General features: G+C 38.3%; 2 protein-coding genes across 2 annotated transcripts; one reads left to right on the forward strand and one right to left on the reverse strand.

The window, feature by feature from the left end:
* Positions 1-7,664: 7,664 nt before the first annotated feature.
* Positions 7,665-11,074, reverse strand: LOC102714242 (RNA polymerase II subunit A C-terminal domain phosphatase SSU72). The gene is made up of 4 exons (XM_006663790.3): positions 10,766-11,074; positions 10,317-10,462; positions 10,060-10,178; positions 7,665-7,939 (listed from the first exon to the last, which is right to left on the reverse strand). Exons 1-4 carry the CDS (start codon positions 10,990-10,992, stop codon positions 7,835-7,837), a joined length of 597 nt encoding a protein of 198 aa, XP_006663853.1. The 5' UTR covers positions 10,993-11,074; the 3' UTR covers positions 7,665-7,834.
* Positions 11,075-12,135: 1,061 nt separating this feature from the next.
* On the forward strand, positions 12,136-20,142 carry LOC102714515 (chaperone protein dnaJ GFA2, mitochondrial-like). Its single transcript, XM_006663791.3, has 18 exons — positions 12,136-12,281; positions 12,377-12,452; positions 12,548-12,598; positions 13,521-13,612; positions 15,680-15,763; positions 15,857-15,895; positions 16,194-16,289; positions 16,536-16,580; positions 16,666-16,753; positions 16,867-16,931; positions 17,029-17,103; positions 18,321-18,393; positions 18,774-18,865; positions 18,964-19,035; positions 19,249-19,305; positions 19,412-19,460; positions 19,614-19,680; positions 19,783-20,142. The coding sequence occupies exons 1-18, from the start codon at positions 12,222-12,224 to the stop codon at positions 19,874-19,876; spliced, it is 1,275 nt and encodes a 424-aa protein (XP_006663854.2). The 5' UTR covers positions 12,136-12,221; the 3' UTR covers positions 19,877-20,142.
* Positions 20,143-24,794: the final 4,652 nt, after the last annotated feature.

A 24,794-nucleotide genomic window follows, 5' to 3' on the forward strand; every position in this document is an offset into this window, starting at 1 on the left:
AGAAAAGTTATATAAAAATCATATTAATTTATTTTATATTTTTTTAATAATTAATAATTAATTAATCATGTACTAATCTATTACTACGTTTTCTGTGCCAGGACATAAGTTAACTTATGCCTCCACCGAACGTGGCCTTATGCCCCACCGAACGTGGCCCTAGTCTTCAAACAAAAATACCACCCTGCAGACTTTAGTGTCAAAAAAGAATAATTAAAAACTTTACAAACTAAATAGTTGTGGGAATCTTTCTTTTAAAAAAATCAAGCTTTTTAAAAAGCAACACACGTGGGATTGTAATTCCTAGAACAAACAATGGACATATTTATTGGTTTTGTATTTTTGTGTCATGTATGACAAATGAATTAGAACTTGCAAAAGATGGGAACGCGGAGATTTGCAAAGAGAGAGAGGGAGAGAAAAAACAATTCTGCATATATACAGGGATAAAAATGGTCAAAAGAGAGTATCATTTTTGTGAAAATGTTTGGAAATTTTTCACATGTATACATTTAACTATGGTGACTTCAAGACAACACTGAAAAATTATATTAACAAGTAGAAGAAAAATGGTAAAAAAATGATACTATTTTTTCAGAAATGGTATTAGTACAGTTGACAAATTCTATACCATTTACACCCCTATATATATACACGTAGTTGATCCAAATAACTTTCAGTGTTATTCATTTGATATGTGGGATGAGAACCGATACAAATAAGGTAGCTATTTGTACTGGGTATTGCCAAGACTTGACACAAATAAAAGAACCGACATAAATGAATAGCTATTTGCACCAACTTTTCTCTATACTCCGCACAAATAACTTTTCATATGTTTTTCTAGCATATGGTGTCTGAGGGCTATTAGTGTCAGGTTTTAGGGAACCGACGCTAATGTATCAGTAGATTTTGAGTGTTTCATGTAATATACATGGGTTTTTGCAAATTTATCACTAGTATTTTTAAAAAATTGCAAGAATGCCATTTGAATGACAGTTCAGATGGTATTTTTTAAATTTTCTACTAGTTTTTTTAAAAGAGTTGCAAGAATGCCACTCGAATGACAGTGCTAGTGGTTTTTTTAAAATTTTTTAGTGACAGTTTTACAATAACGTTTAAAACCGATGAAAAATTTACCATTGTCCTTATATAAGGTTCCTATGATTGAACTACTCTTGGAGATCGAGTGTGAACTCCATGTGGCCTATAAGTACGTAGTACTTACGATCTTTTTTATATTAGGAACTAAAATACTGGCTAGATTAAATCAATTGATTTTCCAAATGGGAAACCCCGATGGAATTGAACTTTGCAGGCATAGCCAAGCACCATTTGTTCTCAGTTTTTTTTTGACAGCATGCGTGTTAATTACTTTTTTTTGGCTTAATATAGCTGGTTAAGCAACACATGGAATGGCATATGCCTGTCTACCGAAACATACTTTTCAGTGATGATTGTGACAAATTTGAAGTTTAATTTGGAACATCCGGCTAAGATAGTTAAATACTCTTCATTCTTCGAGAAAAGCCTATTTTACAGTCTGAACTTTGAAGAGAAACTAAAAAAAAAAAATTAATCTTCTAAAACGGACAAAATTTAACTATAAATTATTAAACATTCACTTTTCAACCTTTTGATTATGTTTGGAGTGGTTTAAGCAATGCTGAAATTAATGCATAACAAGGGTGTTAACATTTTTATTCCTAACTCAGGAAAAGTTACTTACACGTGCTTAGAGTCTGAGTCTTCTTGAATCTTTCACTATCAATCCTGTTTAACCTAAGGTTCATGTCAAAATAAAATTTAGAATGGATTTTGTTGGTTTATTTATGTAACATAGCTGAAATTAGAGACCTGCTGCTGGTTTCCGTCTCTTTTGTGCGTGTGTTAGGAGACGCATTCGTGGTTGAGTGGGCGTGGCAATGCACGTGTAGGGGTGGTCCAGATTGTTTGGCCAAACAATATATTTACAAAGAAAAAATAATTTTTAAATAGAACTTTTATATCCGTTTTCTCAGCGATCTAAAAGTTAAGACTGAAAAAATAAACTTTGGTGAAAAAATCTCAAAAGTCAAAAATTTAAATTCGGAGCAGTAGCAAAAAATATAGGGTGATAGGCTTGTCATCTAATACTATTATACTAATAACTTCCTTACTACGTTCCATATTATAAGACTTTCTAGATTTACCTATATTTATTTGTATATTAATTTATATATTTGTATAGATATCTAGATTTATTAGCACATAAATGATTCTAGCTAAGACCAGAATGTCTTATAACGTAGAATGGAGGGAATAGTTGTGAGGTGTATTTAACAATTACTACACCTAGTAGGGCATTTAACTTTTTACCACTTTTAGAAATAATGCATAACATATTTATCACCCACTGTCTATTTCACATGGCCCTCATGTGTCTATGACATGTGGACCCGGGGTAAATATGTTAGCGTTATTTCTAAGAGTGATAAAAAGTTAATTATTCCGTCTCAAGGAGGGGTGTGTTTAGTTAGCGAAATTTTTTTTGGGATGTCACATATGTTTGATTGGATGCCAGAAAGAGCAAAAAAATAGATTTTATAGCTCACTTGGAAACTGTGAGACAAATCTTTTGAGCCCAATTAGTCTATGATTAGTCATAAGAAATACAGTAACCCTATGCTAATGATGGATTAATTAGACTCAAGAGATTCGTCTCACGATTTCTTTTATTACTATCCACTTAGTATTTTATATATGTTTAATGCTCTATCTAGATATTTAAAAATTATGGTTATTTTTTTTAAAAAATAGAAACCGAAAGGCCCTAATATATTTAACAATTACTACACTTGTCATCGCTGCTTCACTTGTCAAGCTGTCATGTAGACAGAGCAGATCAGTTACATCCGTATACGTGTCACAATGAGAAGCCAGAATAACATATATACCCTCTCAATTAGGGAGCGTGTCAAATCAAACATGTGGCACTAAACTACTAATCACCGACATATATAGCTTCATTTTCACTTCTAATAAAAATGCTAATCAAGAATATAATATATACCTTTATTCTTGTTGTCCAGTCTTGCCTGTAGACACGTGTCCCAAGATGACTACCCCATTATATATTGGCCTCTTCACATGCTAACGCTGATGCTACAATAACGCACGTGCAATTATATTTCTGGATTAACAATTTAGTAGAAAAATAGTGAACGGAAAAAGAACAGTATTTATTTCATTGCGGCTAGCAACATGATTCAAAGTACCTAAATTTAAAATTTGGAAAGGTAGACAAGTTCGAAACAACATTTAGATGTGTCCCCGAACATTAAAAAAAAATATATTTCTTTAGATTAGCGTCGAACATATATATAATATTCATCAAAAAAGGCAAAAATGTTTCGGCTAAACTAGGCCCTGCTCTTATAAAAATATCAATAAAAATGTCTAAGTGTGGAAGGGTCGAGGGTTTCAAAGTTGTTGCCGACATAAACAGGACAAAAATTTCAGTTTGTTTGTTCTCTGATTAAGTTGATCTGCTCCCTTAATCAAGCTACAACCATTGGAGCAGCACATGTGTAAAGTCAGCAAATTTGGTCAAACAGCGTACGAACAATAATATACATTTTATTAGCAGCATTATTAGCAGTATCTGCGTGTCCGTCCATGTTCGATGAACTTAATTAATTATAAAATTTTCCACTCTGATCTTCGATCTTACGGCATGTTTTCACACAACAAATGTCAGCAGCTTAAGTTGTTAACGAGTAGCTATAGATTTTTTTTTTGTAATTTTGTGGTAAATTCTATGCTACATATAGTTTATGTCATTTATGAGATGAATATTATAGCTTGAGGCCCCATCATATGCGAACACAAGATAGTAGATTGCAGATTATTTTATGATTGCTGTTCAAGGGCACATATAAAGAAATTAAATATAAATTTTCAAGAAATTTCTATATTTGTGCCAGGATAATATAGTACCAGGCCTGCGTTGTTCTTTTAGAAACATTGTGCTTTTGAACTTCGTGCTATGAAATTAGCTAGAAATGCTCAGCCAAAACATACAAAATATTGAGAATTGATTCTAGAATGTAAAATTTCTGGTTGATATGATAACTGTGACAGCACACCGTTTGGTCAAAGAAATTGTTGTGTGGTGGTTCTTGAAGTAATGGGTGTGCATTTTCAGAATTGCAGATATGGTTAAGCATCATGTATTCATGGTGTGAAAGGATATACAGCCTGCTGGTTGCAATGACCTGAGTAGCACTCAAGGTTCTGGATTTAATTCTCACATAAGTATGAATTTTACATTGGGTATTTGAGAGGCTAAGTTCCCTACTTAGACTAACTTTCTAGAGTTTCCAAAATAAAAAAAGAATAACTGCATACATCCGAGTGGACCAGGTAAAAATATCCTTCTCTATAAAATATCATGGGTTCATGGTGGTGAGAAAGGAACAAACCTATTTCTTCCCGTTCATCCCTTTTTTGGAGTGAAGTAGATATGTCATGGAGAGTATATGCTGTACACGTGTTAGTATTGAGTTGGACATGACATATTCTAGTGGTGGTCTTCCACTCGTGGACCACCATTTATTTTTGTTCAATTTGAACAAAATGCGTGAAAATTAAATCTTTTGGATTTATGGTCAAAAAGTGGCGAATTGTGGTTGGAATCTCATTGGCAGGTTTACCGGCCCGTTTGTTTTATGGATGCAAAATGTCTTGACATGAAAGGATTTGGCAGTGTTAATTTCATGGCAGAAAAACTTACCGTGTTGCTTTAACGATTTTTTTCCAGGTCTTTGACCTCATATGTAACACATGAATTTTGCATGATTTTTACTGTGCAATTGTTCTTTTATGCTTAAATAATGAATGTGCATGTTTTCCGAACTTTGAACGGTGTGATTTAAAAAAAATCTTTCCATATATGATTTTCTTAGACTACTATTTTAAATATTGTTTAAATTTGAAATAATAATTTATTTATTAATCTCTACCTTTGAATAATTATCCCAATCATTATTCAACTATTCAGTCCCCCCAACACAAAAAGTACACCTTTTAATCCAGTTCCTACAAAAATATTTCAGAATCCCTACATTCCTGAAGAAGCTTAAGAGTGATAGTACCTAACAATCATGCCAAGTCCACACAACAAAAAGGGCTCGTCTTTTCGCTTATGATTATGCTTATAAGCTAAAATTTAAATTCCCAACCTTAAATTTACAGCTGATTTTGGGTTCTTTCATCGTAGTTTATTTTTCAGCCTTTGTTTTTAAATCCTAAGAATACATATATAAAAATTTTATTCATAAATTATTTTTTTTTGCAAATATGTCGTTTCACATTTTCCCTCCAAAACCCAAACGATAACCAGCAAAATCTCCGTAACAAATATTATGCATGTGTAAACACACATCCATCTTCCTTTGAGAGAACTTTGAGCTGGCCAGATGCTCTCTCCTGAAAAAAAAAGTTTAATTCTATCCCAATTAATTTCACCAACAGCCCAAAACTGGTGACCTTCTGCAACTGGATAAATCACTGAGCTGTCACGTTTTCCTCTAGAAGACTGCTTTCAGCAATAAAGATTCAATGGAATTAAGTAGGTCAACTAACAAAACAGTGGCAAACAAAATGTTAGGCCATGTTTACATGCATTTGAAATAACAAATGACAAAAGTTATATTGGTAAAAGTTTTAGCATTGCATTTTTGTAACTTGGTGTTTAGAGGCATGCAAAAGTTACCATTTTTTTTTGCAAAAGTGAGATGTGGCCTACGTCCCTATGTACTTTTTGATGAAATTTGCTAGTCCAGACTGCCAAATACCAAATGCAAGTTGTCATTTTCTTAAGTTTTGCCATTTTGAAGGATCTAAATAGGGCCTTAGTTCGAGAGTGAGGGAAAAAATTTAAGCAAAACGAGGTATCTTATTCACGAATGATAAATTAGTGGCTTGGAAAGTGTGTTCAGAAAAAAAACAAAGAGAATTCTCTTTCTATGTACCAGTAAAAATTGACAGGTTTTTTTTATATACCACACAAAATTAGGTTTTCCCCTTTATGCATTGTTTTAACATTGCACACCCCATAATGCTACTACTATTACAAAACGCTGGTTGGTTGTTAAGTCAACTGAAAAAAAACACATTTACCCTTAAAGAGATATAAGAATATATAACATTTGGGTAAAATATAGCAGCTATATGTATACATATGGAACAATTTATTATTATTAGAGTTATTGGGTATAACTATGAGAAATAAAAACACATGAATTTTCAAGGGCAAATAAATATGTCTTTTTTCTATTGACTTAACTATTAACTAACGATTTAGCGACAGTAGTGGTACTATGAGGTGTGCAAATTTCAAACAATGACATAGAGGAGAACAGTCCATTTCAAGTAAGATACAAGACACCGATCAATTTTCATTGGCATATGAAGAATTCTGTCTACTACAAACAAACAAACAGCACTGAATCCGCCAAAGCAGCCGTAACAGCCAAGTTGGTACGGCAGAAACGCTGACCCTGATCGTGAAATGAAAAGTGACAACAAAATCTGCATTACAAATAATTACACATGTGAAATGCGGACTCTTAGAGTAACTTCAATAGTATAGCCAACTACTAGCTCTAATTCTTCATCTATAGTCAATTTAATAACTAATTTATATAACAGTTATCTATAAAATATTAATACATGGTCTCACATGTCATACACACGTGACGTCTTAAAGCCCGTGCTATAGTGGTTTTAATGGCTTTTCACAATGATAATTAATGGTTTTTCACGATGATAATCATGGTTATCGTAATAATCACGGTTTTCACGACGGTCCTACCACCGACTTTGCAAACCCTGGTAAACACACATCCACTTCCTTTTAGAGAACTTTGACCTGGCCAGATGGATCTGAGATCCTCTCCTGAAACAACGTTTAATTATGTCCCAATTGATCTCACCAACAGCTCAAACTGGAGACCATCTGCAAATGGATTAATCCCTGAGCTATCACATTGGCCTCTAGAAGCATGTGCTTTCAGCAACAAATAAATTCAATGGAATCAAGGAGGTCAACAATACCAAAGCAGTGGCAAACACATCAAGCTGGTACGGCAGAAAACGGCAAATACACCAAAGAACCAAGTGGCAAGTGATCAGTGATGACAAACTGGTCTGGGAAGTCAGACCTCTCACTGTCCAAAAGGATTCTAGCACCGTCAGATGGCTGATCGCCTTGCGAACAGCTACACTGACCGGTCAAAAAAGAACAGATGAAGAACCAAACATAAGTGTTACTTCTCAAGGACATTGACCTCATGTCGAAATACAAGAAAATGTTTTGATGGAGACAGCAGAAAAAATGTCATGCATTTCTACTTTAGTAGCTATATTTATGAAGGCATCACCACTGAAATTCAAGGATTTGGTTAGCTGTCAGCCTGTTCACCCTCTGAATTTTACTAGTAACTGCTAACTTCAAACAGCACACCCAATTTATTGTCTCACCACGAATTTCTCCAAAGCACATGAGAACATTTCTGCAGCTGCATGATTTTGAGATGATGGATGGCTTCAAGATCACCATCTGATTATCCTGTAACAACAATTGAGCGAATCAAAGCAGTACGAACAATTGAGATGATGGGTGGCTTCAAGATCACACATCTTCCTCCATATGTTGGCATGGAATAGGAACCACACTGCAATCCAGATGGTACCTCAGTTTTTGTACATTTTACTGAATGCCAAGTTACCAACCATCACACAGTTGAGTTAAATTAAACAATGATTCTATGTCTGTATGGAGCTACACAAGTTAGTAAAATGCCATGTTGTATGTGAGCTTCCGCTTGTGCTGCTTCTCAAATGTAATAATCAGGTCATCAATAATTTCTTCCCAATCATCAACTGCCCCTTCAAGCTGAAAAGGAAGCAATAGATGAATTAACTTCTCATGGTTCACCGACAACATGCATAACTACATTTCTGTCCAAAAAAAAATGCATAACTACATTAGCTCATTTCAAATATTTCAATAGTCCCACTTTACAGAAGTGCTTGCCTACCAAGCCTACACAAAGTACTAAAGCAAAAAATATGGTAGAAGGAACTACCGAAGAGAAGCATACGGAAAAACAATAGCAATATATACTTCAAATCCGACTTTCAGGGGTCATCTTTAGGGCTATTAGCGGAAAACGCCAAACAACATATTTGCAAACGGAAAATGATTTGCGAATAAAACTTTTATGTACGCGTCCGTAGCAATATAAAAGCCAAAGTTGGAAAAGAAACTTTGGTGAAAAAGCCTCAAAATCAACTTGAAATTTAAGGTTGAAAATTCAGATTTTGGGTTATAACCCAAACCCAAAGCCAAAAGGTGGGAATGTCAGATACTGGAATGCACAAGTGTGCAGATTGATGCTAAATGCATTTACAACATAACCGTACTGTCAGTTAGCTATACAGACCAGTGTAAATTAGTAATATGCAGATGTAATGTACTCACCCCGTTTCATATTATAAGATGTTTCCGCTCTACCTATATTTATCCACGTATCAATATATATGTTTTATATATGTATCTAGATTCATTGACATCCATACGAATCAAAGGAGGGCCATGACATCTTACAATGTAAAACTGAGGTAATAATATTTGGAGTAAAAAATGGATTGTGGATAGCATACAGACCAAGGAAGCAAACAAGCATCGTATAACAAGAGGATCGTTTAGGAAAGTAAATCACACACACAAAAAAAAAACATAAAATACACCTCAGCATATTTTATTTTTCTCAAACATGCAAGAGAATTGCGGGTCATTTCATTAAGAGGAGAAAGTTACAGAAGAAAGGGTCCCTCTCGAAGAGCTAAATACAAATACACGCTTAAAGAGAAAGAAGACAACTTGCGACCAAAGACAACCCCAACAGGACAAACTAAGCATCTAGGGTGAGCAACCAAATAAGGAGTCCATGAAGCGTGGAGGCACCAGCACAGCACCATAGGCTGCTCTCTTCCGCGCTCAGCATCTTCTATGGAATGGAAAACTCATTATGCTGGGTGTTAACTTATTCCATACATTGTTTTTGCTACAAGTATTTATGGCACCATTTGTATGTTATGTTTTAAACAATTTGAAGTTGAAGGTGTCAGAGTTCATTACAATATGTAAGTGATTGACCATCTAAATTTATGAGGAAACAAGGTACCATGCCTTTTCCCTGCAAAAAAAGGGTACCATGCCTTTATTCCCGAAACACACTCAATTTTGGCTATATGTTTCTCAGGTGCACAAAAAAGGCCTATGACCTACATTTGGTTTCAGAGGGAGTATATCTTTCTCAACTGAGGCCTTGTGAAAATTAGTAAGATGCAACATGCAAGTGCATACTACATGCGAGAAATTTGTGCCATAAGTGTTTGTCTTGCATGATGTGGCGCATGAGACAGTACACCTGCGGTAAGTGCTTAAACCTTAATATAATAATCAACTAGGGACAATCATGCTGGGTATTAATTTACATGTTCTTCCCATTCTAGAGACTGCGGAATGAGGTAAACTATGTAAGTGAGCATGAGTTTTTCAATGGGTTGGGAGCTGATGAATGATCAGTGAAAAGCTATGCTAGTAGCGCATCCAGAAAATTAGGGATGGGAGTGTGAATCAAGGTTGGCTCAAAGGGTGTTAAGATTTTGCTAGGCTCCCAATTTGATCAATGATACATGATTGTGAGTTACAGTAGGATTTTTTTTTTTTGGAAAATTGATAAAGAGGACATTAAGATTGGCATTAGTTTAGTTTTTTTAATCCAACACTCTACTTTCCTATTTGAACTTGACATGTACCCAACCAAACCCTTGTAGCATTTGTTGGCCCAAGAGACTGGGGCCAACGCAAACCACTTCATTAATATCAGTAGTAACTGTAGCATTTTACATTTTCATTTTTGAAACAACAAGATAACCAGATCAATAAGTAACAACTTAATGGAAGGAGTAGCTTTATGAGCTATATCTATGTTATGGCACTTGTACCTTCTGACACAGCTCTAAAGCAAGCTTTGCCCCAACACCAGCTTCTTCATGGTTATCCTTCACATCCATATTGATTATCAGTGCGTTCTTTAGCATCCTCTGCTCACGGTTATGCATATCTGCATAAGAGACACATACTAGCCCATCTGAGTGGAACATTACACAGCCATGTAATGGTGTAATACCACATTGACACAATTGTTACTGATTGACGCATTTGATACACCGGGATCATGCCCATGTTATTAGTTGATTACCATCGACGATCAGGTCGAAGACCCTCTCCTCAAAGCTGAATATCACATCAAACAATCCATCGCCGGCATTGTCCTGCCACCTCTGTGGCGCCAGCTTGACTGAAGTGTTCCTCTTCAGCATTGGCAGCAGGCCGTTCCTCTTGTACCTGAATGGCACACCACATAATCAATTAATAATAAAAGCTTCCCATTTCCGCAAATCAAGAAGGATCACATATCGCAAAAATCAAAATTTGCCAAGAATTATCTACGGAACCAATACATTTTGAACAAAACCCCCCAAATTCCAATCAACACTATTCTTGGATCTCCCCAAACACCCACCAAATCCCCACGAAGATATCGTATAGTCGAAATCGAACCAAGAAAAAGAAGATCATGCCATGTCCACGGTCACCACCACAAAGAAACACTGAAGCGAAAGGGGGGAAGGGAGCAGCAGGACGGACAGGTCGGGGTCCTTGCGGCGGAGGTCGTCGTAGATGACGTTGTAGGGGGTGCCGAAGTCGTAGACGTTGGGCTCGTGGAGGGAAGGGCCCGGGAGCTTGACCTGGGTGCCGGTGCCGTAGGAGGCGACGTCGAGCCCCGCGCGGCCCAGCAGCGAGTGCGCTTCCATGCTCCGGTTCATGTTGGACGAGCACACCATCGCGAACCTCATCTTCCTCTTCGCCTCCATGCCCCCCCCCCCCTCCCCCTCCCCCGCCGCCCCCGCCGCCGGCAAGGTAGGGTCGTTCCGCCGCGACGCCGCCGCCGAGCTCGCCTGTCACTCCGAGAGGCGGCGGCGACTGCTGCTGCCGTGGTGTGGGTGCGTGGGTGCTCGCTTTGAGATTCGTGAGTATAGTGGATGGACGGATGGGATGGCTTGGAGCATCTGCTTGGGCTAGGCCTGGTCGGCCCAGTTTACTCGTAAAAGTTTATTGAGCCAAGATCTTTTGCGTTTAGGCCTTCTTTTATTTACTTATTATTTTCTCACTAGGGCCACTATAACTTAAATCCAGTAAATTGAAAAAAAACATAATAAGAAGAATACTTTGTCAATGCCTTTTTAATTCAAATCCTACGAGAAAAGGCAGAAAAAAACTTTTAAAAGGGTGCCATAATATTTGCATAGCGCAAAATCGCATGATTTCACAGGAGGCAATGAATGAAAAATGAGGTGACGAGTCTGATGGCCCGAAGGAAAATTTTCTTAATAAATAACTTTAAAATGCAAACTTACCGATAGAACATTAAACGTTTTAATATTAGAGGGATGTGTGCACGTGCAAATATATAGGTGTATCTATCAACGGTGGATATACAGGTGATATGCCGAACCGATCTTATATGGCATACTGAAAGTAATGTCTTCGTTAATCTTAACTTTAAGATATTATACCTCCGTTTCCGTTTTTATATTGTAGGTCTTTATAGATTTAAAGCATTCGTGATAACCGATAACGTTCACTGTCACGTGATATATTAGCTCAACGTGCAAATCATATTTGTAAATGTATACATGGTCTTGCGTTTATACCGTGGTTAGAAAATAATAACGGATAAAAATCTATATTTTGTTAAAATATAATATTTTATACTTTCTCCATCCCAAAACAAATTCATTTTTCAGTTTTTTATATAATATTTGACTCTTTATTTTATTTTTTTAATATTTTTATTTTTTCTAGATAATAAAATATAAATAATAGTTTAAGCGTGAGTAAGTTTTTTTAATTTTTTATATAAATTTTTAAATAAGAGAAATGGTGAAATTAAAAAATAAAGTTTTTATAGGAAAAAGTGGAGGCAAGTTGCCAGCACGTGCGCAAGACCTAAAACCCTCGTCTCCCACTTCACCGTGGGAGTGGACCGGCCGACCGCTCGCTCTCCTTCTTCCCCAACGAGGTAGGGTTCCGTCCCGCCGCCATGGCGCGCGCCGCCGCCTCCAGGCTCGCCGCCGCAGCGACCTCCTCATCCTCCTCCCCGGTGAGTGAAGTTCTCTCCCACCTCTCCTCCTCCTCCTCCTCCTCCATCGGGACCAGGGCTAACCATCCCCCTTCACCTCCTTGCCCTGCCCACAGCTCGAGCTGTTCTCCCGCCACCTCGCCGCCGCCTCCTCGGCGTGGGGCGTCGCTCCATCGCGGGCGCCCAATCCAGGTGAGTTGTCCTCTCTGAGAGCCCCCACGCATTCCGCGTGGGTGAATGGATACGCGGATAGTTTTGGCTATCGCTGATCTGGGTGGATTGCGCAGGGAGGGAGAGGAGGAGCGCGAGCTGGTGGTGCCCTACCAGGTCGTTCCATGGTACGTTCTCCGGTGGCTCTGATGCTTTGTTGCGTCTAGTGTCATGTTTACATTTTGTGATACGTATAGCAGTTAGCCTTTTGAGTTTGGCATAATGTTCATTTTTATGGCCAATTTTATTGGTGGGAAGTCGAAGTTCAAACGCATGATCTAATGCTAACTTTGATATCTTACAAATGAAGCCAAGGCAGTTATAAGGGGATTTGGTGGTGAAGTTCTGTGCTAGGGTGTGCAGTTGATATCTTTTTGTCGTGTTGTTATTTAACTTCAGACAGTAATAATAATAATAAAACTTTGAAGTGTTTATTGGGACACTCATATCTATGCTAACTTTCTTGGTCACTTGTATATGCTTGGTAGATTATGTTTCCACTGGAGATCTTAAAAACACACCGATAGATTGCAATATCGAATTTACTTGTTCACAATGTTTCAATCAACAAATGAAAATTTTGTTCTCTCTTATTTCACTTTAACTATTAAAATAGCGAATTTTGTTACCTTTTATTACTTTTAGTTTTACTGAACGGGGCAGTGGTCTGGTAATTGGTGAATGCCATTTGTCTGAATAACAGAACAAGACTCAGTTGTGATTGATATTGAAATTCATGAGACAGATGTCATATTTATGCTTAAAATTGTTCTTCCTGCCTCCCCTTCTTTTTGACTTTCTTCCTGTCCCCCCCCTTTTTTTTTGATATTTTTTCCTCCCCTTTTTGTACCAATGTATTTGTGCCTTTTTAAGGTGGTAAGACACGGTGTTTTAAAACTAAAAATTTATGACAAGCCAAATGCATATGAATTTTAAAGTGCTAGCGTGATCCCTTTAATTGTTTTTGTGTTATTGAGTTATTTTGGTGAAGTTCCATGTTTATTCTGTTGAGCTGTATGATAATTGATTTTTTACATTTGTATGATTTAGCCACAAGGAGAATGAATGCAAGGGATTACTATGATGTTCTTGGAGTGAACAAGGATGCATCTGCATCGGACATAAAGAAGGCATATTATGTGGTATATATATTTTTTACTTTTTGTTGGTTAAGATAATGCAATATTGACTAGATTTGATTTGATTGAATTTTGGAGGGCCCTTATCCTGCATAATCCCAGAATGTTTGTATCAGAATGTTGAATGTGAATCATGGTCTAAATTCTAAACCAAATATATGGAGAAGTTCAATATGTCGTTTGGCTTTCCACCATATGCTTTCGTTAATACTTAAAGTTTAGTGATCTATTAATTTTGGCTATAGTGCTAAAAAATTATGATATAAACTTAAGATTAGCAGGGAAAAGCTGTTATCTTCCCTATGGCTTTCTCAACAGTTTCTGGAGTTTACTGGCTGTCCAGCTCCAGCATGGGATGGCCATACCCAGTTTCATATTTAAGGGCTCCTGCAAAGTAGGGGTGGGCATTCAGTCTGAGCGAGATTTTCGGTCTTTAAAAAGTTCGGTCTTTGCACACACACACAACCAAGTTAGCAGGAAAATTTGTCAGACCGAGACTTTGGTCTTGGTTTTCTCAGTCCAGTTTTCAGTCTTGACTCTTGACCGAGTAGACCAAAGAGGATGGAACTTCAAAAGAATTAGAAAATTGAACACAAATCAAATGAAGAACAAGTGAGCAACACAGATCGACTATTACATCAAGCGAATTAGAGCAGAAATCAGATCGACTCACATGTTGGCAGGGGCCTTGTATGCTAGTTGCCACATAGACACAGGCAGTGGGACCTGTGGATGGGCTCCCAGACTAAGATGCAGCCCCCGAGGCAGATCAGTGTAGGCCACCGGCGGCTAGCACAGTGGGGAAGCCAGCCGGCATCATGCAAGTTGCAACAATCAGGGCTCTTCAGGGAGGGCACCAGATCCATGGGGGCAGAGTGCACGAGGCCTAGCAGAGGGACCCGACAAGGCCTAGGCCGCAGCGAGGGCACCCTAGCGCTGGAGGAAGTTGGGTCCTCCCTTTCTCTTTCCATGTTTGGCTCTAGGAAGATGACGTGCGGGCATGACAAGTTGGGGATAATGACCGGGCTCTTTATTTCCTCGCCAGTGCTGGTGGTTGGCCCACTCATTCAGAGAAGGGAGATAGGCTGCTTCATGGGACTTGCCAAGTTGGATTGTGCGGGGGAGACTAGGAGATGGGCGGCTTTGGTCTGGTTACTTCGTTTAGCAAGCCAGGATGGGCTGAACTCACCGATTTAGTTTGGTTGTTTACATCTTGCGCTGAACTAATGACCAAAGACCGACTGTTTGATTTTTTCAGGTTCAGTCTCAGTCTTTTTGGGGTCTGGTCTTCAGTCATCAGGGTTTTATGCCTACCCCATGCAGAGTAGATTAGACATGCAGCCATGGGCACTCCATGCAAATTGCAAACTGCATGGACTTTGGAGTTTGTAGGACCATTTTGCTCTAGCTCCTAGATTATGTGTGCTTTAAGGATCAAGAGTTGTATATCTAGTTGCATGATTTTTTTAAGAAACTAAATAATTAAATATTGTGTAACTTTTTTGTTATTGGAATTGTATATCTGCGCACCTGTAGATTTAGTGAGTATGACAAGAATGAAGATGAAACACTTGATCCTGCTCTGGACCCTAATACTAAGGACCAGAACTTTTAGCATGTTGTCTATTAATAGAAAATATGGATATTATCCCAAGAATATTTTGATAGATCGTTGTCCTGGGAGGCAAGTGATTCATGATCATATTACTTGAATAGACCATTTGGACAGTTGTTACATTTGCACAAATACTGAAGTTACAGTCAGCAGTTTATTTATTTCTACAACAGTTTTTGCAAGTAAAGAAAACGCTACTTCCTGAAGAGGCTTATATAATGGGGCTTATGGGAGAAGATATCCCTCACAGGAGAATGTGTCCCTAAAATCATATTCCAGTAATATTTCTCACTTCATGCTTTGCTTTGCTTTCTACGCTTAATTCTTAATAACTTGGTGTTGTTTGTTAAACGATGTGCATGATCTTTGACTTGGTGTGTTTTTACCTGTTTCTCTACATTCCCTTGTTTTTTTATAACATAAAGTTTTAACTAAACTGATTAATTCTTCTCCAGCTCGCAAAGAAGTTTCACCCTGATACTAATAAAGAAGATTCTGACGCTGAAAAGAAATTTCAAGAAGTTCAACGTGCCTACGAGGTATAGAGTCCCAGTAACGATTATTTATATTTCATTTGATTAGCCATAGGACATATTTTTTTCTAAAGGGGCTGTTCGTTGTGCTTATCTCAGGTTTTGAAGGATGAAGATAAACGTGAAACATATGACCAGGTTATCAACTCTTTTCTGTGATAATAACATGTTGCTATGCTGCATGTGCTTATTTTATTTAAGTTGTAGAAACATAAAATTATCTTCATCGTAGTTTGTTTTTTAAATCAAATGAAGGAAAGCTGTTACCCAAACAACAAAAAGATTGAAAGCAGTTGGACGAAACAGGAAAGCTGTTAGTCCATGCTGAACGGAGCCTTAATATGACCATAAATGATGAAAATATATAATTTGCCTTTTACGCGTTGCGTTCAATTGTTCAACTGGATTTTCTTTCATTATGACTGTTTTGTTTCAGCTTGGAGCAGAAGCTTATGAGCGCCAAGCATCAGGTGGTGGCCCTGGCCCAGATGATTTCTCTGGGAGACATCCATTTGGTGACATTTTTGGTGATGTAAGAGTAGACATTCCTATTTTTTGTATCCGTAATTTGTCACTGGCCCATTTTCAGGTTTTGATTATAAATTCACTGTGTGTGGAAACCATTCATGAAGCTCATCATACATAATCAAATATTTGATATTTCTGCTTGATTACCTTGTATTCTGTATTTTTTTATATCCCAAGTGTGAAGTGTGTAATTACTTCTATACAATATTTACTAGACATGCCTGATGATTTTATTTTGCCATGTCAACAGATGTTTGATAATCCTTTCGTCATGAGAGGAGGTCGAGATGTCAAGGTTCTATTGTTGTTTATTAAATGATTTGTGTAACAACGAAAACTTGATGATTTGATACTTATTTATCTTCTCTTCTCAAATATAGGTTCCAATTGAACTATCATTCATGGAAGCTGTCCAAGGCTGCAGAAAAACTATTACATATGAGGCTGATGTTTTCTGTGATACTTGCAGTATGTGTTGCCACTTGTTTATTCTTTCTTTCTTTGATGCATGGGATGTTGGTTATCTCTGACCACCCCATTTCTTTGTTTTTGTGGCTTAAACTTGTCATTTGTTGATGAAGACGGAAGTGGTGTTCCTCCTGGCACTATACCTCAAACATGTAAATCCTGTCGAGGTGCTGGTGTGGTATGTATCCTTTGACAAAGTCTTTTCCCAGAGTATATCACATATGGATATTTATAGATTACTTTAATGACCTTCAAAATGTTGTCATTGAGTGCAGATATTCATGCAGAGGGGTATAATGAGTATAGAAACTACTTGTTCTCGGTGTGGTGGAAGTGGGAAAATTGTGAAGGTGCATTTCTGCTTTAGTTACATATTTTTTGTCTATTTCTTTCTTGAAGGTTAGATAGTACTTCATGATAAGTAAAGCCCATGGTGTCTTTATTTCAACAATTTCAGTGAGAATGGTAAACATCACTCCTATGAGTGTATTTAGTTCGTTAGAAAATATCTCTATCATTTTAAGGAATACCTTTTTTGTCGAACAGTGCAAGAGAGTTGCATGTCATTGCATTAAGGAGGAGAAAATAAATTACGAAGTAGCCAAACGCATGCACTGTCAAAACAAAACAGAACTAAACTTTACAGAGGCACAACATAACACACAAGAAAGCCTCCGTAGGCTAAGAACCTCTGATGGTTAATTGGGCTAGCAGAAACTCAAGCCCTATTGCACTGGCCATACACCAAAAGAACACTGGGGGCAGATCTGTTAAACACACAATCACATCTATGTTTCCAAAGTTCCCAAGCAATTAGAGTTACAGGACCTTGGAGGCTTGTACGGTTAATAAGGCTAGTGGCCATACACCAAAGAGATTCCTCCTGGGCTATAGTCTGCACGACCAAAACAACACTAGGGGCATACCTGTTAAACACACAATCACATCTGTGTTTCTAAAGAGTATGAAGGTCTTTCCTGGCCTCCCTTGGAACTTGCTTCGTAGCATGCCACCACCAGCTGTAAAATGGAGCAATGTCCATATGAGGTTTCAGTAGCCCAAAATTAACAATTTGCAGCACTATAAACCAACATACCTTACTAAAACACATGATATGAGGATATGCTGAATATCTTCCTCCGCTTGATCACAAAAGGACGCACGGCAGGGTGAGGTAGACCACGCTTGGCTAAACGACCTGTGGTCCAACATCTCTTCAGAAGTGCAAGCCACAGAAAGAACTTACAGCACAAAGTAGACCATGTCTTGCAAATACGCTATGAAGTCCCAAATCTGATCGTCCCAAAGAAGAGACCCTTATAGGCTGACTTCCAAGTGTACTCACCAGTCTAACACAATTTCCATACATGCTTAAGGTCAAGGAATACCTTTAAATTTGGGATGGCAATTCTATAATAAAACTTGATACGCTTTCCAATAGTTATGAATTGCGATTGATATTGGTCATGTGACTGTACAGGAGATTTGTTGTTGCCAAACTTTCTATTCAATGTTGATATTTGGTTCTAGGATCCTGACTTGTTTGTATTCTATAATTTGCTTGAAGAATTTTTGCAAGACATGCAAGGGCGAACAGCTAGTGAAGGGGAAAAAATCAGTTAAGCTCGACATAATGGCTGGTATGAAAAACTAAACTATACCAATTTTTGTCTATGCTTGACATGCGATCCTACCTTGTAACTATAACGTGAAATTTCTGCATATGCTTGTCTGCTTGTGGTTTTGCCGATATGAAATGTAAACTTTTGCGGCCATATCAGTGATTCCAACTGTACAACTTGGTATAATGCAGATCTTTATCTTTTGATCGCTGACTAATAATGTCAAGAAATATGGCACTTCAGAAGAAAATTAATCATCTCACTTCCAAGACCATTTTGCCTTTTTTTGTCACTGTTTGCCTCTTTTGCTTCAAATTTTAAAGTGCATGAGTTTATATTGAAGTGTGCATAGCATTACTTGCATTTTGGGTGTGATATAACTGGAACACTTTTTCCAGGTATCGATGATAGTGACACTATGAAGGTTTGTGGAAAGGGTGGTGCAGATGTTGAGCGCAATAAACCTGGTGATCTTTATATTACCATCAAGGTTCAGTTATTTTATTTTATTTTTGAAAACATAAACTCTTTGCTGTCAGTTTGATCAATTCTTTGCAAATGAACCTTGTATCCATTTTCCTAGTACAGATCAGAGAGGATCCTATCTTCCGTAGAGAAGGCAACCATGTGCATGTTGACGCTATTATAAGCATTGCACAGGTCAACTCTCTTTCCATTTGTTTTCCCTATTTGCTGTTATTATGATCATATTTGACTTAGATCTTTATGTATACATTTCACGTAAGTTACATTGATCTTTTAGAAAAAGGAAAACCATGTAGCACAGGATGACTGATTCTGCTGTCTATTACCATATCATGGACATACTCCATTTCTGATTAATTAATAGATCTAAAACTGCATGATTTTCAGGCTGTGCTAGGTGGAACTGTCACAGTACCAACCCTTACGGGCAATGTTTCAGTCAAGGTATAATATCATGTTTTATGCTTTTATGCATGAAACTAGCCATGTCATCCAGTTATTTTACTTGATCAGTTTCACACAGGCTTACCATGTTTGTGGTATTTTCTAGGTTCGCCAAGGTACCCAACCAGGAGAAAAGGTTGTTCTCCGGGGCAAAGGTTGGTTATTTGAGTCATCCTAGAAATCCCTTGCACTGATACTTGGATTTGCTGCATCATATATTCGGTTCTTACCCTATGATATCTACTTAAATATTCACTAAGAACATTGTTGTGGTAAACGCATTTTGATTTTTAACTAAAAAACTGCAGGAATAAAAGCACGGAATTCCCCAGCTTATGGGAATCAGTATATTCACTTCAACGTCCGAGTTCCAACGTACGATACATTTTCCAAACTAGAGTGTTATATAATTTCATTGATTAAAGAATTTCATGCCATTCCTATATACTGACAATATTTGTTCTTCACAATGTTCAGGGAAGTGACACGACGACAGCGCGAGTTGATGGAGGAATTCGATAAAGAGGAGTGCAGCGAAGGGGAGAGAGTTGCAGCAGCTGCCTCTGGATGAAATTTTGGCGCACCCATTCGTTGATTGCTTATACATAATAAGTCGATAGCCGCAGCCCCTATTACAGGGGCTCGGTATACCGTATTATACATGATGTAGTCTTTAGATTGCAGGTTTTTCATTGTATGATATGCACGCTAAGGCTAAATTATTTGTAACATTTTGACCTTTTATTTATTATTGTGGCACTGATGTAGCAGCTAGAACTGTAGGAACATATAATCTCAGCAACATTCCTAAATGAGAATGTAGTAGAACCGAAGGAAGGCTGTGTAGTGTTCCATGTCCTAACTGCATATTGTGGATTAGCAGGGGTGGTGCCTGGTAGAAAAAGACCAAAAAGGACCGGGACCAAGATAAATTTGGTCATCGATTTGGTCACTAGATGGTGGGGCCAAATTTTATTTGGCCATTATCCGGCCAATTCGGTTAGTACACTTGTTGAACTAACAGGCTTAAATTACTTAAGTCCAATATGCAATAGATTAAGTAAACCCTAGAGGAGAATCCATATTCCCTTGTGCCTGTTTGCCGAAGCTGGAGAGTGCAAATTGTATGTGATTTTGTTATGCTAAAATTTTAGTCCTGATCGAGACCAAATTGGTCGGTCCTGATTTTGTCCAAATCCGATCCGTCTTTAAATTTTGATGACTGAAATTTCATCGAAGACTGACCGAAACCAAATTGCTTGGTTAGACTGAATGAGCACCCATATACAATGGCATCCCAAACTCATGAATGCACTGTGCATGTTATTATTTCTTATGTTCTCTCGAATGATACGGGTGTCTGAGGGTAAACTCTTTTAAGCAGGAAGCCGTGAAACCCTCCGTTGGGTTTAGACCGGGGATACAGGTGAGAACGTGAGGACTGAGAGAAGGTGAGGGAGAGATGGAGGGTTGGGCCCTCTCGGGAACGATGTGAACATGGTCGGGTTATATAGGTTCGGGCCACTAAGAAGCGTAATACCATACTTCTATGCGTGGTTGCTTGGGGCGTAAAATTACAGGTGACTTGGCTAGCAACAAATCTTATTGGGAGCTTATTTGGCCGTCTTCAAAGGAAGCTCCCCCTCTCTCCCGATGTAAGAGCCTCATTTTATACCATAAGGGCTACCATAGGTGTTAGGCCCCATCTTACAAGGGAAAAGGAAACATTCTTTTATGGGTAACTAATACTCGTCAAGTCTACTGACGTGTAGAACGGCACATGCCTCACTACGGCATGGGCCGCATCACGTTGCGATGTGGGCGAGGTCCATGACATTCTTCATTAAATGCTAAAGACTTTCGACTGCTTAGTCCCACCGGACGACGATGAGGAAGAACGATTCGACAAAGACAAAGTGCCGGTTCAATCTTAAGAGAAGGGCAAAAAGGACTCTCATTAATGCTCGACAGGACGGGGTAGACGTGAGCCACGCTTTCCTGCTAGGACCAGGCGCATGCGCGCAGGATTCCCTGTTTCCAATCTGTCGTCACATCTGTCGTTTCTGATGCAGGCGGTCTACCACGTCACTAACATGCCATTTTAGTGCGGTGCTCTGCAGAGGGCAGAGCGCCATTAAATATAGTGACTAGGTATCGAGTGCACCAGTGCGTAATGTTTTTCACGCCACATGCCCCCTTATGAATGGGACAACGGAGCGGGGGTCGGGCTGCCCGACCCTAGGCGCGGGAAGGGAGCTGCCTCTCTGGCCTCAGGCCTGACCCCTCTCAGGGCGTGCCACGTGGCCCAAGGGCACCTTTCTCCCCTTTACACGGCATACCCCCGGGCCTATATCACCTACACAGAGTATTATGTGGCAAAATGTCGGTGCGATACTTATGCATGTTAAAATTTTGTTGGCACACTTTCACGCTCCTACACAGTATATTTTGATGCAAAACTTTTTGTATAAATATTGATCATCTGATCTTTCTAAAGGATTTCTTTAATTTTGTAGTAGTTAATTTAGTCGTTTACGTTGTTGTTGTTAAAGTATAATATCATGGAAACAAACACTGAGAATGCCACATACCTAAAAGTTACGGAAGGTAACCGTTAGATATGGATTAGAAGACATGAAAAATAAAAGATACCTTATGTAAGAAATATTATATATAGTTCGATTCGTGTACAAATAGAATTGTCTTGCCCGTGTATAATAAGGATGCCCTGAGTTAAAATTAAAGACCAATGTCTCCCTAGAGAAAAGGACATCAAATCAAGACTTAGACAAGCCCCCAACGCTCCTGCCCTAGCCTTCAAGCGCTGCCCCCCGACGTCGCCAAAGCCGCTGCCCTTAGGGGCTCCGACGCCCATCGCCGCCCCCATTCCCTCGACACCAGCACACGTATCTTCGCTGCCCGACGCCGTGTCCCTTCACAACGCTGCCCGATGGATTATTGAACAAAAAATTTATGTGTTGAACATTTTAAGTATGCCATTTGAAGTTCTTTATTGTATTGAACTATGTCATTTGAATTTTAAGTTGGATTGTTGAACTATATTCAATTGTCTTATTGGAAATTTGTTAGCTATTTTGGGTGGACAGGTATACCCATGGGTATCTTGTGCCCGTGTTTTGGGGGGGTAAATGGGTATACGTGCGGGTATACGGCACCCGCGTGTAACAGGTATGGGTAGATTTTATGCCCGTGACACAGTAACGCGTATACTCACGGGCATAAATTTAACTGATGAATACATGTATGAGTAGTCAATACCCATGTCCGATTGCCATCCCTAGCTGGGCTACTAGTGATGGCGGTTGTCCGTATGATAATTGCCTATGCTCCTAGTGGTAAAACGTCCCCTGGTGCCCCACGACCCCCTCTCTCTTCTCTCCCTCTTTGCTCTCTCATGTTTGCTATAGGTGTGTTATAGGAACAGAAGATGTCGGTGACCAAAAACCTTGTCCTTGAGCCCTTTTGTTCCACCAGAGACTACTCCTTGTCACATCAGCCAAGGTAAACCCTAGTTGCCCAGTGTTTTCTTTATTTCAGCAATTTATTCACAAATCCGGTAATGGAAATTAGTTCACATTTTTTTATCATGAAAATTAGCTCACATATGTTTGATGTGAACAAGTATTAATTTGTGATGCGGGGCAATTAATTTATGATGAGATGGTTTGTGCTTGACCGTGATATGGTATATGTTTATCTTTCTTTGGTTTTTGTATTGTGTAGATGGATAAGAGGACCAAGCTTGTAATTTTTGCTACAGCTGCAAATACGTTGTTGTTGATGGTAGCCATGATTATTGAGTCTAGAAAAAGGCAAAAAGATGGACAAAGAGATAAGGTATTAAATATGGCCCGATGTATGAAGGGGATAGGGTGAGAATCAGGTAACTTCACACTAAAATTTGGAGGAATGATACAACTTGCTTCAACAAGCTTAGACTTAGAAGACCATCTCTCTTTTGGTTTTGTAAGCATTTTAGAGATTGTGGCTTGCTTGAAGATACCATCCACATGTGTGTAGAGAATAAGTTGCTATGTTTTAAAATATAGTGGGACATAACCTTAGAGAATATGTTAGTTTTGCTACTTTTGGTAGGTCCGGCCGGATAAACAGTCAGTTACTTCGATAAGGCATTTCATACTGTTGATTTTAAAATTACTTTGAACATTAATGTATTAATCACTATAAAAGATAACCTCATCAATACAATATGAACAGTTTAATATCTAACAATCTCATTTCCATCTCTTCACGCAAACATGTGACAGGATCACTTGTCAACATAGGATTTGGATCCTGTGCAGTCCTTAGTGTGACTGCAATATAAGCAGTCGTACTGGGACCGTTTGATGCAAATCTAAGAGTCCTGATTTTATGGTGAGTTCACAATGAGTAAGTTACTGTAGCACTAGAACGGCAGCATCAAATTTTATCCGTTCGATGAAAAAATGGATGGCCACGATTGCATGCGGTCTCTAATGTACAGTTCTCACAGACATAGCATCACAAAGCAGTCCTCACAAAAATCTATTAGTTATACCTGACGAAGCTGGGCAGTCTGCCCAATCAGGAGCTCACCGGCCGGTATAACCAGAGCATCCTCTATGCGTGACTCCTACTACGACGGCCTGCTAGAGCCCGTAATTGTTTGACTTTTTTTATTAAAAAACCAAACGATATAGTTATAAATAAAAAATAATTTATAAATAAAATATTTATATATGTATTCTTAGCTATCTAAAAGTCAATGTAAAAAATAAACTTCAACGAGAAAATCCCTTAAATCAGCTCTAAATTTAAGGTCAAAAATTTAAATTTTGACGTATAAACATAAACCAAAGTGTGCAAAACAGTTAACTAATTATCATCAACACCGACTGCTGCCGCATTCTTTCTCCTTTAATAACCCACCGACTGTCCCACGTTCTTCTTTCCTTTCTAACCTAGATTTACTTGTTTTTCCTTACTAACCTGTACGTTTTCCAAACGACTAAAGGATGTTTTTTACAAAAATTTTCATAAAAAAGTTACTTTAAGAATTATATTAATCCATTTTATAGAAAAATTGCTTTAAGAATTATATTAATCCATTTTATAGCAGGCCGCGTTCCACCCCAGCACACTTGCGCAGAAAGTTCCGAAAGTTCCTTGGGTCACAGGATTGTGTACAAACTTCAGGATGCCCAAGAGATATTGCGTCTGAATGAAATCTCCTAAGCGCATCTTTAAAAAATACAATGTTTAACAATTTAGAAAACATGCGAGCAAAAGCCAAGAAATAATCTAGTCCAAAATAACACAGCCTAAGCCACAGAATTTATGGATATAGTTTCAAAACAGCATAGTTTGTGAGGAGCAATAAGGTGAAATTGAAGGGATGCATGGAAGCTGTACCATCTTGAAAACCATATGCAACAATCCCATGCAAAAGTCAGGAATCACAACTCAATGACGAAGACAGACTGATG

The sequence above is a fragment of the Oryza brachyantha genome, chromosome 12 (assembly GCF_000231095.2).
Source record: "Oryza brachyantha chromosome 12, ObraRS2, whole genome shotgun sequence".
Classification (NCBI taxonomy): Eukaryota; Viridiplantae; Streptophyta; class Magnoliopsida; order Poales; family Poaceae; genus Oryza; species Oryza brachyantha.